This window comes from Hemicordylus capensis, chromosome 2 (genome assembly GCF_027244095.1).
Source record: "Hemicordylus capensis ecotype Gifberg chromosome 2, rHemCap1.1.pri, whole genome shotgun sequence".
Classification (NCBI taxonomy): Eukaryota; Metazoa; Chordata; class Lepidosauria; order Squamata; family Cordylidae; genus Hemicordylus; species Hemicordylus capensis.
The window spans coordinates 243,641,076-243,658,253 of record NC_069658.1 but is presented as its reverse complement, the minus strand read 5'-3'; the positions used below and the strand labels follow the sequence as shown (position 1 = coordinate 243,658,253).

The following is a 17,178-nucleotide window of genomic DNA, read 5'->3' as shown; positions in this document are numbered from 1 at the left end:
CATGGGTGGAGGCCACAGGCAGAGTCATAATGTTATGAGGTGCACTGCTGTACCCCTTGGATATTGTAAGCACAGGACTAAAACAGGCAGTTTCCCAGGAAAATGACACCCCAGTTTTAAAAAAACCTAACAGAAATATATTTTATTAAATACAGAGTGAGGCTAGACTACTATGCTAATAAGGGGATTTCCACACTACACAGAACATGCAAGATGGAAAACATTATCTGTGCACTGTCACTTAACCTGTGCTTTAAGTTACATGGGCTATTTAAAAGGCTATTTAAAGGGGCATTGTATACAAAGAAAGTACACTATCCTACCAGGCGGAGGAAGGGAAAGCAGGGAAAGGATGGCAGGTGAGATAGGGGGCAGACACCATCTTAGAGATTCATAGACACAGTGGGGACAGCTAGACAAGAGATCCAAATAGGTTTGGGTCCAGAGCACCCATTGCAGTCACTCGGGAGAGCAGGAGGGCAGAGACAGTCTAAGCTGGGTAAAATCTAAAACAGAATCAGGGACAGGGAGAAGGCAGGGTCAGTGAAAAGGTCCAGAAAAGGACAGGACAGACCCGAATAGTTTGGGTAGAGATGGAGGGAACAGATGGTTCAAAAGAACCGGCAGAAGAGCAAGAAAGAGCAAGCAGAGATGGACAAAATACTTCTAAAAAATATTTTAGATACAAAATACTTGAGCAAATGTATTTTAGATAGAAGATACAAAATATTGAGTAAACAACCAATAAAAATACAAAATAGTATTTTAAATTACAAAATGAAATGCCTGAAAAAAAGGAAACAATTTTGAGAAGTTCATTACTTATCCAAACTTGTTTCCATTTCCTTTAAGCAATACATATTTTTCAAAGATTAAGTTACTCATGTTGTGCCTTCTGGGGCTGTGAATCATCCTAACAAAGAAAAATAACTATTCTACGGGACCACTTGATGTTAGACCTGTATTATATCTTTAAAAATAGCCATGGGACAATAGGATACCCATCCAACATATTAATGAGGGGTGGGGGCAAAATATACACAAAGTATGTCAATAAAAATCAAAACACAACAGGATGTATCCAATGTTAATCCTGCTTAGAGGAATAAGGTCAAGTGTGCTATCAAGTCTATTTTGACTCCTGTTGTCCACAGAGCCCTGTGGTTTTGTTTGGTAGGAGGGGTTTACCATGCCTCCTCCCGCACAGTATGAGATGATGCCTTTCAGCATCTTCCTATATGGCTGCTGCCCGATATAGTACCAGCGGGGATTTGAACTGGCAGCCTCCTGCTTGTTAGTCAAGCATTTCCCCATTGCGCCACTTAAAGTGGCGCTTAGAGGAGTAAACCCACTGAAATAATTGAAAGTTAGTCATGACAAATGTTGCAATCTTATAGCCACAGCTATAGGAATGAGCATCAAGTTGTATTTATGGTGAAGCAATTATGAGAAGGTGAACAATTCCGCTTCCTACTTTCCTCTCTTCCCAGCCTATACTATCCTTGAAGCACTGAGAACAATGTGTTGGGGGTTGTTTTACAGGAGTGACTCTGAAGGATTCCTTGGCTTAAACCCAAGTTGTTACTCAGTAAGAACACTAAAGAAAGCTGCTAGTTTATATACAAATCAAAAGCATGCATTTGTATATCCTCCTACAAATCAGAAAATAAAAAAGATTATAACTTCCACATAAGCCAATGTGGTGTAGTGATTAGGTTGTTGGATGAAGACTGGAAGACTGAAGCCCTCTCTCAGTCATGAAATCCTCACTGTCGGATCACTGGGTGATCTTGGCCACTCTCTGAGCCCTTTCTCATGATCCTTGTGAAAGCGCTTGGGGCACATGGAGTGGGAAACTGTAAGATCTTACCTCCCCCATAGCCAATTGCCTTGTGGATCAGGCACCCACACGGACCCCAGCTCTCCCTGGCAGCAGCAGAAGGTTGGGGCTGGGACTCATTGCTCCACCCCCCAGAAATCCCATAATGCACCACACAAGTGCACAGTGCATTATGGGGATCGACCCAATGCTGGGAGCCCTGCAGTCTCCTAATCCTAGCTGCAAGCAAAATCAACAAAATGGGGCCAAGAGAGTATATGCTCCCTTAACAACATTTTGGAGGTGGGTTCCAGAGATGGGTTTGCCGCTGTGCCACCACTAAGAGCCGCACGGCTCCTGATGGTTCACACGCACAGCAAAGATCGGAATAAGGCAGCCAAACTTGATCTTTATTGCGCAGGTGAACAGCCTCACTATTTCTCAGCCTAGCCTACCTCAAAGGATTGTTGTGAGGATAAAATGGGGGAAAACAAACTTGGGAGACTGTCATGGAGTCATCTGCTCCTGTAAGGCAGGCAGTCTCTCTCTCTCTCTCTCTCTCTCTCTCTCTCTCTCTCTCTCTCTCTGACTGACTTTACAGGCTGTTGTGTGTGTGGGGGGGGGGGGGGAGATGGCTTTTAAAACTTTAGAAGCTTTTAAAATCCAGTCTAAGCGGGCATGGCTGCTGGATTTCCTGTATTGTTCCGTCGGTCCCACAGTGAAACCGATGCTGTTCTCACGACTGGCCTGACCCAGGCTAGGGCAGCCAAGCATGGGTTAGTCTCGTGCAAAGTGTTGGGATCCTCACGGATCCCAGTGCTCTCTTGCAGTCTGACCCCATCACTAAACCTGGCTGTTAGCCAAGGTTAAGAGTGCAAACACACCCTTAACTCAGCTGCGGGGTATCATGCAGCCCGAGGAGACACAGAGATTGGGGAATCCCCCAATGCACTGTGCACAGTGCATTGTGGAATACGTGGCATCCGGAACAATGAGTTCTGGCCGAATATCACTGTGTTCCCACATGGAACGCTGGTCGTCTGGGGAGAAGGGGAGTTAAAAGCAGCCTTCCTTCCTTGCCCTCCTCTCTTGGCAATCCTGAGAATGGCCTCAATGTGTCCCACTCCCACTGTAGCCAGGTAACCTGGAAAGCCAGCTAAGCACTCTGCATGCCCTCCAGCAATCTGAACACAAAGCTCTCTAAAGCTAAACAACGAGGCTGCCAATGCTTTGTTTCACAGAGAGGAAAGAAATGGAAATTTGCTACCATCAGTCAGCCACCGTAAACAATGGGGGACACAGACAAGGATGGATGTGTAAACTACTCTGCAAAACAACCTGCATAAGCCTTAGGCAAGTTGCAAATTTACACAGAGAGTGGAACCAGAAGAACTTCAGCCTCTTTAGGTCTGCAAACCCACATTCATACATGAAACCAGGGGGTGACTCTGGGCCAGTCACTTCTCTCTCAGCCTAACCTACCTCACAGGGTTGTTTGTTTGTTTGTTCGATTTCTATACTGCCATTCCAAAAAATGGCTCAGGGTGGTTTACACAGAGAAATAATAAATAAATAAGATGGATCCCTTTCCCCAGAGGGCTCACAGTCTAAAACGAAACATAGGATAGACACCAGCAACAGTCACTGGAGGTACTGTGCTGGGGGTGCATAGGGCCAGTTACTCTCCCCCTGCTCAATAAAGAGAATCACCACATTAAAAAGGTGCCTCTTTGCCAAGTTAGCAGGGGTGATTTGGGGAGAAACAAATATATATATCGCTCTGGGCTCATTGGAGGAAGTTATAAATATAAACAAATAAAGATTGATGTGATTTTTCAGAGACCAATACCTGCCCTGTACTTTGCCACCTCAGTTCCAGAGACCACCAGCCACCACAGATACATCCATGGGGAAGTGTTTGTTTGTGTGGCGCGGGGGAGGGTTTACCAGAAGTGGAGGAGAGAAACTCCCTATGCAACCTGACTTCACGGAGGAGGAAGCTGGGTTCTTTGGGAGCACGGAGATTGGAAGAAGTAGGGTGGCCAGAGCCTTGGGGTGAACCCCAAGACTGCACAACGTGGGCCTTTTGGCTCACTCATCTAATAGGGAGAAAAAGATGCCTGTAAAAGGGAGGGCTGTGGGCAAGAGCGGGACTATGGTTAATGGCTACATGTGGGAGCTTTTGGCTGAGAACAATGGGTTTGCAAGTTAGCTTTAACTACATGATGGGATTTCCTGATGCTGGAAGCTGAACGTTTACTCTAAGGATTTTGGCCTGTTGACTCTGGAGATTTGATATCTTCTGGAAGGGGTGACAGAGGACTAGAGGTCAGGAGTTCAGCTGGGGGAAAAAGGGTAAACTTTGGCTTCTTTGCCCTTTGTCTTCAGGATGGCCAAAGTTCCACAAAGGAAGCTAGTAAATATTGGGGTGCCCAGCAGTGTTCCTTCCAACAGGAATTCCCAGGTGTTGTTGACTACAACTCCCATAATCCTCAAGCAAAAGCCATTGCAGCTGGGGATTCTGGGAGCTGTGGTCAACAACATCTGGGAATCCCTGTTAGAGGGAATCCTGGTGCCCAGGCTGAGCTGTTCAAAAATGGGGAGCAACTGTTTGGGTACTTTCTTAGCTAGTCTCCTTGGGAAGCTCTTGACTGCAGTGGTAAGAACAGGTAAGAATGGTAAGAACAGTCTCATCCCTGGACCCTTAAGCCAGGTCAAGCTGGGCTAGGCACCTCTGTGAGGGTGGGTGGTGGTATACAAACAGTGGGTGGTGGTATACAAACAGTCCAAAAACGATCCTCTGTAGTTGTGTCCATCTGGGTTCTCACACCAGCAGCAAGAAATGGCTCGATGGGGAGGTCACTCTCAGGATATCATTTCCCTTATTTTATTTCTCTTACCTTGTTGGGCAATTCCCAGTGTATGTACGTAGATCTGGCATACCTGTCAGACACTGGTGCCTAAGAATCTCCTTCTGTGGGCCAACAGGGCTGGCCTCAAGGTAGTGTTGAAGCACTCTGATTACTTATCATGGGGCATTTCAATATTGATTCTGAGACCCACTTGTCTGGTGGAGCTCTGAGTTTTATGGCTTCTGTGGGTAGGTCCCCAGTTACATCCGGCCATATATCTTTGACGGGGGAGACTCTAGACCTGACATTTTGCTCGGGTAAGAACAATTGTGTGCATGATGAAAAGAGATTCAAACGAATTCTTTACTCATGGGCAGATCCTTACCTTAGACTTATAGGGACCCTAAAACTCAGCAGGGCTTATTTATTCAACATATTTGTATACTGCTCAAAACGCAGGTCTCTGGGCGGTTTACAACAATACAATAAAGACAAATAAAAAGATTAAAACATAACAATAATTTAAAATTTAAAAACAATGTTAAAACTATTAAAAACCATCAAACTATTAAAACAGTATCTAATTAAAAGCCTGGGTGAACAAATGTGTCTTGACTGCCTTTAAGAAAGTTGTAAGAGATGAGGAGGCTCTTATTTCAGTGGGGAGTGTGTTCCAAAGCCTTGGGGCAGCAATAAAGAAGGCCCATCCCCGTGTAGCCACCAGATGAGCCGGTGGCAACTGCAGACGAACCTCTCCTGGCTATCTCAATACAGGCTTGGGGATCAGTCACAGACTTGAACCCGAAGAAAGCCCTTTTCAGACATTATGTTGCCCTTGCATTCATATGCCTGTACACTTATACGTTTTTGTGTGAATGATGGCACCCGTATTCATTTTTTAAGCAAGTCTGGGTTCATTCGCCTCAAATGTAGGGTACAGAGAGGAAGTGTAAGGGAAATCTTCTCTTAGGGCCAGTCTCTGTGCAGATGCTGGAGCTCCCTCTCCTAGTAGGCCAACGATGGCTTAGCTCTCCTTCCTTCTGGACTGTCACACTCCAGAAGCCTGACAGTCTGGAAGGGGCTGTAGGGAAGGGCTTGTAGCTGAGTGGCTAAGCACCTGTTTTGCCTGCTGTAGTTCTCTGTTTCAATCTCTAGCAGCATCCCCAAGCAGGACTGGTAAAAACTACCACCTGAAACCCTAGAAAGCTGCAGCTTGTCAATGCAGAGAATGCCCAACTACCTGGACCAAGGGTCTGCTCCCAAATAAGGCAGCTTCATATGCTCAGGGTCCGTCAGACACAGCCTTCTCAAAGAGTTCACAAAGCTTTATTTCTTGCATTTATATTCTCCCATTCCTTCATGGTCTCTCTCCCATTTTATCCTTACGGTGCGAGGAAGGTTAGCCAAGCAATTAAGGGCCCCAAGCCACTCAGTGAGCTTTATCACTGACGGGGTATTTGAATGGGTATTTTGACACTAACAACCATGCTGCACTGGCTCTCTATTCTCCCCATTCGCCTCTCTCTCTCTCTCTCTCTCTCTCTCTCTCTCTCTCTCACACACACACACACACACACACACACACACACACACACACACACACACTTTCACTCTCCCCTTTAAGGGAAAAACAGCAAGTCTTACCCAGAGAGGCCACAGTCTCATAATTCTCCTCCATGACTTCCCTGTGCAAGGCTCTTTGGTCCAGATTCAACAAAACCCACTCCTCCTCCGTGAAGTGCACAGCCACATCCTCAAAAGTCACCAGACTCTGAAAAAGAAGAAGGAAGCATTTTCTCTCTCACAGACAACATAATGCTTCTTTCTCTTAGAAGCAGAATCCACAAAGGTTTTGATGAGCTGCAGGGGGAAGTTCACCTGCAGGCTTGTTAATTATATTTACATACCACTTTTTGATAAAAAATATTCCAAGTGGTTAGATAGCAAAAGAAAAGCGGGGGGGGGGGGGAGTGGCCCCCTGCCCCAAAGCAGATCAAATTCTTGCCCAAAAATACACAGTGGAGACACCAGGAACAGCTGCAGGAAGAGATACTCTGTTGGGATGAAGAGGCAGATTTGCTCTTCCCTTGCTAAATATTTGAGCATCACCCACACTCTCAAAGGCACCTCCTTGCCCAGTTGGCAAAATGCAGCTTTTTAAAACTTCAGTGATTCTTGGATGTGAAAGGTTTTTTTGCCGCAATTTTCTGATGCTAGTGCGATTTCAGCTTAATCTTTTAAAAATCATTAAACATGGACCGATTTTCTTGGAATTCAATACACACCATCTTGTCATCCTCCATACCTGTGTGCCAATTTTCAGAGATCTCTGCCCAGCCATTATCATGTTATAAAGTTTTTTCTCTTTCCCCCATAGACAGCTGTGGGGTTTTTTGGTTTGAGAAAGTGCTCTTGTGCAACTGCATTACTTCAGAAGGATTTCTGACTTGTTTTCTTCCTTTTGCAAAAGCAGAGGTGAGCAAGAGCACCTTGCCAAACTAAACAAGAAAAGAAAAAGCTCAGAGAAGAGATATTGCAACTGTGATTGGGGCGGGGGGGCAGGGATTGCTATAACTGTGGAATGCGGCTGAAGACGCCATTTTGTATTTCTGCCACCATTTTCTAGTCTGATATTTTAATTGATATTTTTACTGTACTACAGAGCATGAAAGCTGCTGTGGATTTTGGATTTGCCTGTGTGGTATGCCTGTCCGTTGTTTTAGCACACCACTGGCAGTGTGCAAATATATTCATGTATTTGTCATATTTATATACTGCCGGAGGTCTGTATCTCTAGGTGGTGTACACAACTTAAAACACAACAAAAAGAAAACAGAGTAAAAAGAGTTAACAATTTCACAGAATTAAAAAGTTAACACAATTTCATGGGATAAAAACAATTAATCAGTTTAAAATTAATTTCATTTAAAAGCCTGGGAAAGCAGGTGTGTTTTGAGGGTCTTTTAAAAAGCAATTAGAGATGGTCTTATTTGAGCAGGGTGTGTATTCTAAAGCCTTGAGGCAACCACAGAGAAGGCCCAGTCCCGAGTCACCACAAAATAAGCCGGTGGCAACCATAACTGAATCTCCCCAGATGATCTTAATAGGTAGCTGGGTTCATGACAAAGAAGGAGCTCTCCTAAGTACCCTGGACTCTAGCCATTATAGATGGAACAAAATATAGATATTTTGCTGTAGGCAAGAAGTTGACTGTAGGGCACAGAAAACAAATCTGCCCAGTTAGTGGAATCTCTCCACATGGCCCCACAAAAATGCTGGAGTATACCACACAACCATTTTCAACACTGCAGCAAAGTGCAACTTTAAAAGACGCTTATGTTACACATTAAGGGCCAATATTCATGTAAACAGGCCAAATAATGCCACTAGCAGTATGAACAGCACCAAACTGAAAGCGTTGTAAATGCCTCCTTCATATGAACTCACCCCTACCCCAAGTGTTGTGAAGTGGGAGTAAATCATTGCTTGGAAAACCTCCTGCACAACTTTTGCCCTTCAGCTGCTGTTGGACTACAATGCCTATCATCCCTGGCTATTGGCCAGTATGGCTTGGGATGATGGAAGTTGTAGTCCAACAACAGTTGGAGGGCCAAAGCTATGCAGCCCTGGATTAAAGAAATGCTAATCCATTCATGGTGTGCTGCTCTCTCTCTTGCTCTCTCTCTCTGGGTTTCCCCCTTTTGCCTGCCTCTCTCTCTCCTTTCTCTCTGGCCTCCCCCTTCCCCCCACCTCTCTCTGGCTCCCTCCCGCCCTCCACTTTCATTCATAAACATTACAGGTTTTTGTTTTTTTTTGCAGTTTACTGAACTCACACTCAGCTCTCTCCAAACTGGTCAGTTTCCAACTCTAACTGAATTTAGCTTTGCCTGGTACATAGGTAGGGGCAGAGCGCGATCAGGAGACAAATATCAAAGAGCCAAAGGGCTGGCTGTTGGTCAGGAAAACAAACCCAAATTCCTGTGGGCAGAGCGGGGAGTGGCAAGTCGAGCTGTCATCATTAACAACCACCAGTAAAAAAGAAAAGATTCCTAAGGGCAAGAGCGCATCCTGCCATTCCAAAAAGGCCCGTAAATGTGCCACCAAAGGCAATTGCCTCCGCTTGCCCAGTGAGGAGCTGCCCCTGCCTTCAGGAATAGTCTTTACAGCCTTCCTAGTGGACAGCTTCGGAGAAGAGCCTAAAGGAAAGAGATTCTTTCATGGCCAGAGAGATATGGAGGGGACAGAGGCAGCCTGCCCATCCCACATCTTCTACTCAGCCAGAAGAGGTGTAGAGGTGAAGAGCCAGCGTGGTGTAGTGGTTAGAGTGCTGGACTAGGATCGGGGAGACCCGAGTTCAAATCCCCATTCAGCCATGAGACTAGCAGGGTGACTCTGGGCCAGTCAATTCTCTCTCAGCCTAACCTACTTCACAGGGTTGTTGTGAGGAGAAACTCAAGTATATAGTACACCGCTCTGGGCTCCTTGGAGGAAGAGCGGGATATAAATATAAAAAATAATAAATAAAAATAATAATACCCTCAGCCATTCTTCCCCTACCTGATTTGGTGGTGTTGAAGCTTCTTCCACTGCACCACAAAGAAAAGATGGCTGAGAATGTATTGCCAACACAATTCCAGAACCTGTGCAAAGCAGGGAAGATTTATTATAGATAGATAGATATAGATATATAGATATATAGATAGATAGATATAGATAGATATATAGATATATATAGTTACCCACAGGGGTGTAGCAAGGTTGGAGTGGGCCCAGAGACAAGATTTTAAAATGCCCCCCCCCCTCACTGAAGCTCAGCTCATGAAGTAAAGAAATTTCAGAGGATGAATACAACTGAAGGAAGCCCGGGCGCGTGCGTGGCTGGGGGAGAGAGTCATGTGACTTGCCTCTGGGGGGCCCCCAAGAGAGTGGGCCCCCAGACAACTGTCTCCCCTTGCCTTATTATAGTTACGCCCCTGGTTCCCCAACATAAAATGAAAATGAAAATATAACGAAAAGATAGGGCCCTCCTCCACCCGTGGATGGTTTTTTCCCAAGCAAAGATTGAATTTTCCAGCTAGCTTCTAGATTTCCCCTTGTAAAAAGGCACATGATTGCTAAAACTGCAAGATAAACCAGAGCCTGTGGCAGGTGGGAGCTGTCTTCACCTGAGGACTAAATCTTTTTGTCTGGTTGAGTGGGGTGAGGGAGGGGGAGATATGTCACAAAATGAAGCAGCCTTGCCCAAATCACTGCCCCCTGCCCACCCACCCACTCTCTGCCTCTCCTTGAGTTCCTCTGAGCGCAGCACTGTAGAAGTTCAATAAAGGTCCAGTGGCAACAAACAAAAATTAAGCGGGGGAGGCACAGAGTAATGCATTTTGAGAGGGGAGCCTATGAAAAGTATCTTTCCTTCAGGTCACTACAGGGGTCTAGCAGTGTGGGGGAGCAGGTGGGAACACCCGGCTCCTCTGACAAAATGGAGAAAGAGAAGACATTTTTTTGGTCAAAATGTTTGCCAAACAACAAAAATGATTGAGATTTTCAAGACGAAACAAATGACCATTGATTGACAGAGAAAACAGCCCCTGCACATAAGCAGGAAAAACCCCTGTTAGAATCTTGAAAGAGAAGGGGAAACAAATTGGTGAGTGTGGCTGGTGGAGCGGCCAGTGGCGGGACAGTGAACTGAGGGCTGGAGAGAGGAGCGGGATTAGGGCTGGAAAGGGAGAAGCCAGGGAGAATATTTTGAGGAGAAATTGGAAGAAAGAAGGCAACAAAGGGATGGGCCAGCCAGGTGGCGAAAGACTAGCTTGATAGAGGGGAGGTTTCAAAGCAGCATCATAAAAATAAAGAGAAATAAGAAATACTGTAGCTCTGCCATGATTTCAGTATTACATGTTACTGACATGATTTCTGCTTATTTTTAAGTAACCTTTTGTTTAAAATAAGATATGTTTTTTCCCTGGCATACCTTGTTCCTGTTGCATACTTATGAACCCACTACAGGTTAAGACTGCAGACTCTGAGATGCGGGTTCAAAAAGTCTCCAAGAGGTTGATATTTCAGCAATAACAGGGCTGTTCTGAGTCTCTCTCTCTCTCACACACACACACACACACACACACACACATACCATCTGGCATTGCTGATGCAGATGTAGTGTCTCATGCCCAGAAAAGACAAATTTCCACTAATGATGTATTTCTGTAGAGTTTCATGGAAATAAAATTCTCACCACAATATCTGAGAGTGCAGATTTAGATGTAGAAATTCCTAATCTGTTGAAACCGGAGGGGGGGGATTTAAGCCTTGTTTGAGGCTAGAGGTGAGCATTTTCTTCCAACAGGCTGAAGGCAACATCAAAGCAGCACACAGATTTCAAGGATATGTGAAAGAAAGGGAGACCCAGGGGACAGCTGTCCCATTCCACCTTACCCAGCAAGGTGGCAGCTCCATCACTCTCCTGCAGGATTCCCCTGAACAGCAACCTCTGCCTGGTACCTGGAGCCTTCTCTGCCTCTGGGAAACCAGGGGCCGCTTCTGACAACAATCCTTTTATCTGAAAGGGAAGATCCCAGGCAGGGAATGGAGAACAGAGAGATTAGAAAGGGAATGGTGCAAAACAAGTCTGGAGAATGAGTTAGGGTGCATTGAAAGCGGCTTCCCTTGGGCAATTCTAGGTTATCTTAGGATCTCTTGGCACATACCCTCAGCCATTTGCAACACCCAGGATGAAATGCTCTCTCACCTGCTGCTCTCCCAGCTTCTTCTCCTCTGCCTGGCTCAGAAGGAAGCCTTCTGTCCGGGCCACCGCCTGGGAACTGCTCTCCAGTTCACCGTCTTCCATCCCTGATCTGTGCTTTGACTCCAACAAGGTCTAAAGATCTCCTCTCCTGAGGGATTAGGCTTTTTAACAACCCAATTCCACCTCCTGAATCTTTGCCCTGTAAGAAAAGTAGACAAATGCAGGAGTCAAAAAACTAGAAAGGCAGTGTGGGGGAAGGCGTTCCCTTGAGGCCACAGAACAAAGCCTTAAATGCAGTCCAGCATCCTACCCATCACGTCTGTTCCCAACAGCTCAGCCCCTTGCTCTGCCTTCCCTTGAGCCCCCTCCCACCACATCTACACCTGCTTCATCTTCTTTCCTCTACAGCAGTCCCCATCCATAACTCCTCCTCCTCTATCCCTTCATTTGGGGATCAACACAATGGTAGCTCAGTGCAGTGGCAATGGATCTGATTTGCATGCAAGAAGTCAGAAGTTAAGTCCCTGGCATCTGCAGGGTGGCCCCTGCCTGGAAACCTGGAGAGCCACTGCCGGCCAGTATATACAATACTGAGCTAGTCTGACTCTGTTGGCAGATTTGTGGATGTTCTTTAGTTGCCCCTTTCTCCTTAGAGCAAACAGAAACAGCTTGGAATCAATAGCTAGAATCAACCAAAATGGAACTGAGCTCTTGGCTTTGTGGAGGGGAGGAAAGAAACTAAAGGGCGAAAGCAGCTGCTGGAGGGGTGGGGAAGAAATCTCATTTGCTCTTCTAAGCTTCTAGCCTTCCCTATCAACAGCTGCTTACTGAGGGGGCCACAGCTTTGTGGCAAAGCATCTGCTTGGCATGCACAAGGTCCCAGATTCAATCTCTGCTGTCTTCAGAGTAGACTGAGAAAATCCCTTGCCTAAGACCTTGCCGAGCGCTGCATAGACAATGCTAAGCTGGATGGACAAATGGTCTGACTCGGTATAAGGCAGCTTCCTCTGTTCCGGTGCCTTACTTAGTTCTTGTTATTCTTGGCCTGGATCTCTCCCATACTCCCCCATACCCACCTGACATTTCCTATCAATCCTTTGTTGCAGCCCCCTCTGGTCCCCTCCCCACAAGGGGGACTCATTCCCCTGGACTGGTGAAGAGTCAATAGCACAAATGAGGCTGGAAACTTTAGCTCCTTATTCAAGGACTGCATGCAGTTTTATGTGGAAGAGCAAATGGGAAATCTTTGCTCCATCAACCTCCAGCTCTGATCTAAGCAAAAGCCCAAGGCGGGAATAGTGGTCCCTTTGTTTTGACAGGCACCCTGACCGGTCCCCTCCTCTTTCCCCCTCAATATCTTTCCTCTCTGTAGCAGACCATGATACAACAAGAGAGCATCTTTCTGCTGTCTACATTACACAACTGTGGGCTTGTTGACCACTCTTCCCCCTGTTTTTGGTTTGGGCCCTAGTATAGGCCCTAGTGTAGAAAACCAGATAGAAGTTTCTCTCTTGGTCTCTCATTACACTCAAACTCTCGGCTAGTCAGTTACACTTATTGGTGGTAGATTCAGAACAGGTAAAAGAGAGTACTCCATTGCATGCAGAGCTCCTTGGAGGAGGATGCACAATAAGCGTCAATGATTAATCATCATCTTCCTAAGAACTGCAAGGATCTCTCACAGGCCAACACAGTGTAGTAATTAGAGCATTGGGCTGAGCCCAAGGAGCCCCAGACACAAATCCCCATTAAGCCACAAAACTCACTGGGTGACACTAAGAGTCATTTCTCTCTCAGCATAACATCCTTCAGAAGCCTGTTGTGAGGATAAACGTAACCATGTACACCACCCTGGGCTCCTTGGAGGAAGAGCAAGATAACTTCACAGGGTTGTTGTGAAAGAGAAACTCAAGGATGTAGTACACCACTCTGGGCTCCTTGGAGGAAGAGCGGGATATAAATGTAAAAATAATAATAATAATATTCTACGACGATATCTATAACAACAGCAACAACATTAACAATAAAATTCAGCCATCCCAGGTCCTTGGGAAGGACTCGATGTCTAGATAAAACAAACCAGTCAATAACACCTGACTGACTGTGTAAATAAATATAATAATAATAATAACAACTGTGGATGGATGGATGGATGAATGAATGAATGAATGGATTCCTGCTCCAGGAATTCTTCTCTCCCTCTGCCTTCAGCATGTCATGGAACTTGGAAGAGAATGGGCATCTTCTGTCCTCACTGTGACATGTGACATCAGAGGCAGCCTTTCAGACATAAAGCAAAAGGTTTCCTTGTAAATTTTGGAAATGTAAAGATTATTACCCACTCTTAGATGAGCCCCCTCCGCTTCCCCCAGTGTGTCTAAGTGTGCACTTTATTTAATAAATGTTTGTTCTGTATTTCCTCCCATGGACTCAGAGCAGCATACATGGTCTCTCCATCCCTATTTTAGCCTCACAACAGCTTAGCAGCCGTATTCCTGGGGTTTCCAGGAATGAGCATTAATCTCAGCAAGGACTGAAAGCAATCCTGGAAAAAGCAATCCTGAAAGCAATCATCAATGGCTTGATATCGTGAAATATCTTGACGGGAGTGGGCGGAATCTGCAGGAAAAGCTTCAGCAACAACCCATCCCTCCAGACAGACTGAGAGATAAATGAGTGAGGTGGAGAGGATTGTCCCTTCCATGCTCAAACTGTTCCAACATCAACAATGACCAGTTAATGTTTAAAAGGGCACTTTGTTCTTTTATCAACAAAATAATTTTCCTCTCCAGGAAATAGCTCAACACACAGTGCTTTAAAGAACAGACCCATTCCCTATTTCATTTAAAACAACACTTTGCTGTCTTTTAATTACAATAGTAAATACACACACACACACCACAACTGGTTTGCAACGTGTTTGAATAATCTGGAATGTGCTTTCATCACATCTGTGTGTGAGAATCATTCTAATTTATAGTTACTGGATTTATGATAGCAAGGGATGTGGCATGGATCTGTCAGACACAGCTTACACAGAAAGGAATTGTATATAAAATTGTAATGGTTTCAGAGCCCTGTAGTCATATGTCACTCTTTCCAAAAATGTGAAAGTTAGTACATTTGTGGTAAGCAATAACTTAGCAATTCAGCACTTTCATATAGGTTCACTATGAAATCATATAGCATCCAGTTTCAAAATCACCTGTTCAAAACTGCACACTTTGGAATAAAGTGTGTGTGTGTGTGGCCACTGAAGTAGGTTCCACTTGTCTGCCCTAGCCCCAGTTCTGCCTGGTCTTCCATCCCCCTTCCTTTGCCCACTCTCTGATCCCAGCAGCCCTCCCCACAAGTGTGCATATAACTCACCAGATATGGAACTCTGGATATGGAAATCTGCTGCAATTCACCAGATATGGAACTCTGGAACTCTCTTGCCCCACCAGATTCGGTCTGCCTCCTCCCTTTCAGCCTTTAAATCCTTACTGAAGACATTTCTTTTCCACCTGGTGTTTGCGCTTTAATTTTTTTAAAAAAAATCTCAGATGCTCTTCTTGCCTTGTACAGACTCAATCCCTGAGTCTGTGGATTGGGCAGTATATTAAGTTTTTTAAAATACATAAATATGGTCCCGGGAAGAGACAGCCGCCCAGAAGAGCTCAGATAATTAATTCTGGCTGCTCTAGGCAGCGCTGTGTTAAAGTGGCAACTTAAGCGATGGCTCTCTAAACATTAACTTTCAGCTCCTCCTCCACAACGAAATTCACCAGGCAGGCCAGGGAGGTGCATTTGCTCTGCAAGGCGACCAGCCATATCCCCAAATTCCCTTCCTCTCTAGGAATCATAGCTTCCTTCATGTAACTCTTAGAAGTTTAGGCAGCAGTAGCCTCTATTTGAGTCTCTCTAAAGCCCAAACCTGAGTAGGGCTGTAGCAAGGTTGGCTTGGGCCCTGGAAGTAAAGATGGCCCCCTGGCTTCCCTCTCCAGGCAGAGGGACATAAGTACTTAAAAGATCCTGAGCTTGGGCTCAAAGGGCTTGGTTCAGGCCCACAGCCTCTCCCTCCACCTCTGCATTTTCATAATTAACCCTTTTCATGCTGTCTAAAGCAAAAGAAAACTCTCTTGGACACTTACACTCTCGCAGGAGGGAGATTTATGCATATATGTATGCAAAGATGGGCAAAATACTTCTAAAATGTATTTTAGATACAAAATACCTGAGCAAATATATTTTAGATACAGATTTTAGATTTGTCCTGCAAAAACCAGAGCATTTCCAGTTTTTAAAACAATCAGATCAATAAGTCCAAAACATCATAATACCCTGTTTCTTTTTGCTGTGCTTGCTATGTTTCTCTTTTTGATGCAGGCATTTTTCTGGGGGTTGGGTTGGGGGAAATTTACATAAAGTAACTCCTCGTATGTTTCCCAGACTATGGGAAACACCTATGTCAGGCAGCAGCGGTATACCCCACCCCTCTGCCAAACCGGCTCAAACACCAGACCGGTTCGGAGGTCTGGAAAAGGACCTCCAAACCATAAGAACAGCCCTGCTGGATCAGGACCAAGGCCCATCTAGTCCAGCATCCTGCTGCACACAGTGGCCCACCAGATTATTATTTTTATTATTATTATTTCTTGTTTACACAGTCAGACAAGTGTTATTGACTGGTTTGTTTTATCCAGACATCGAGTCCTTCCCAAGGATGATGATGATGATGATGATGATGATGATGATGATGATGATGATGATTTTTACATTTATATCCTGCTCTTCCTCCAAGGAGCCCAGAGCGGTGTACTACATACTTGAGTTTCTCTTTCTCAACAACCCTGTGAAGTAAGTTAGGCTGAGAGAGAAGTGACTGGCCCAGAGACACCCAGCTAGTCTCATGGCTGAATGGGGATTTGAACAGATGCCGCTGGAAGCCACAGGCAGGAGTTGAGGGCATGCCTTCTCTCCTGCTGTGACTCCCCTGCAACTGGTATTTAGAGGCATCCTGCCTTTGAGGCTGGAGGTGGCCTATAGCCCTCCAACTAGTAGCTGTATATAGACTTCCATGAAGTTATCCAAACCCCTCTTAAAGCCATATATAGATAAGATAGACTCTTACCAGAAAGCACAGAGTGCGTCCCATGCACAGACCAAAAGGGAGACTGCGTAACCAGGGTATCTCAATCATGGGCCCCCAGATGTTGATGGACTACAACTCCCAGCATCCCCAGTTGCAATGGCCTTTGGCTGGGAATTCTGGTAGTTGTAGTCCAACAACATCTGGAGGCCCCAGATTAAGAAACTTTAGCAGATTCAATGCAGCATGTACTGCTCAGGCTCTTTTGGGATGCTTTGTCATTTTGTTTTCTTCCCTGCATTAAGTTAGGAGAATTCTGGTAGTGGAGACGCTGCTCTCTTTTGTACTTTTCTTGGGGGCATTTCTTTTTCTTTTCAAGGTATAGAAACCGCAGAATGTGATACACCCGCCACCCACCCACCAGACCTCTTGGGAATCACTGGTAGGGGCGTATCTAGGGTAGGGTAGGCAGGGCACGTACCCCTGGTGCCACTTGAAGGGGGCGCCAGTTTTTAAAATTAAAAACCTTTTCTAAAATGCTCAAATGGCCTCTGTGAGGCCCTAGGCCATGCCAGGCCTCAGAGGGGCCATTTGAGCATGCGCGGTGGCCATTTTGTTTTCAGCCGCCATGTTTTTTTAAAAATTATTTTTAAAAATGGCCACCTCACATGCTCAAATGGTCCCTGTGAGG

General features: G+C 45.4%; 1 protein-coding gene across 1 annotated transcript in view; it reads right to left on the bottom strand.

The window, feature by feature from the left end:
- Positions 1-15,486, bottom strand: part of LOC128343909 (zinc finger protein 91-like) — a 37,326-nt gene extending 21,840 nt beyond the window's left edge. The window contains 5 exon segments of the mRNA XM_053293340.1: positions 6,316-6,442; positions 9,229-9,311; positions 11,107-11,230; positions 11,420-13,696; positions 14,786-15,486. Coding sequence (XP_053149315.1) covers positions 6,316-6,442; positions 9,229-9,311; positions 11,107-11,230; positions 11,420-11,518 — 433 coding nt within the window. The 5' untranslated portion in view covers positions 11,519-13,696; positions 14,786-15,486.
- Between the last annotated feature and the right edge of the window lie 1,692 nt (positions 15,487-17,178).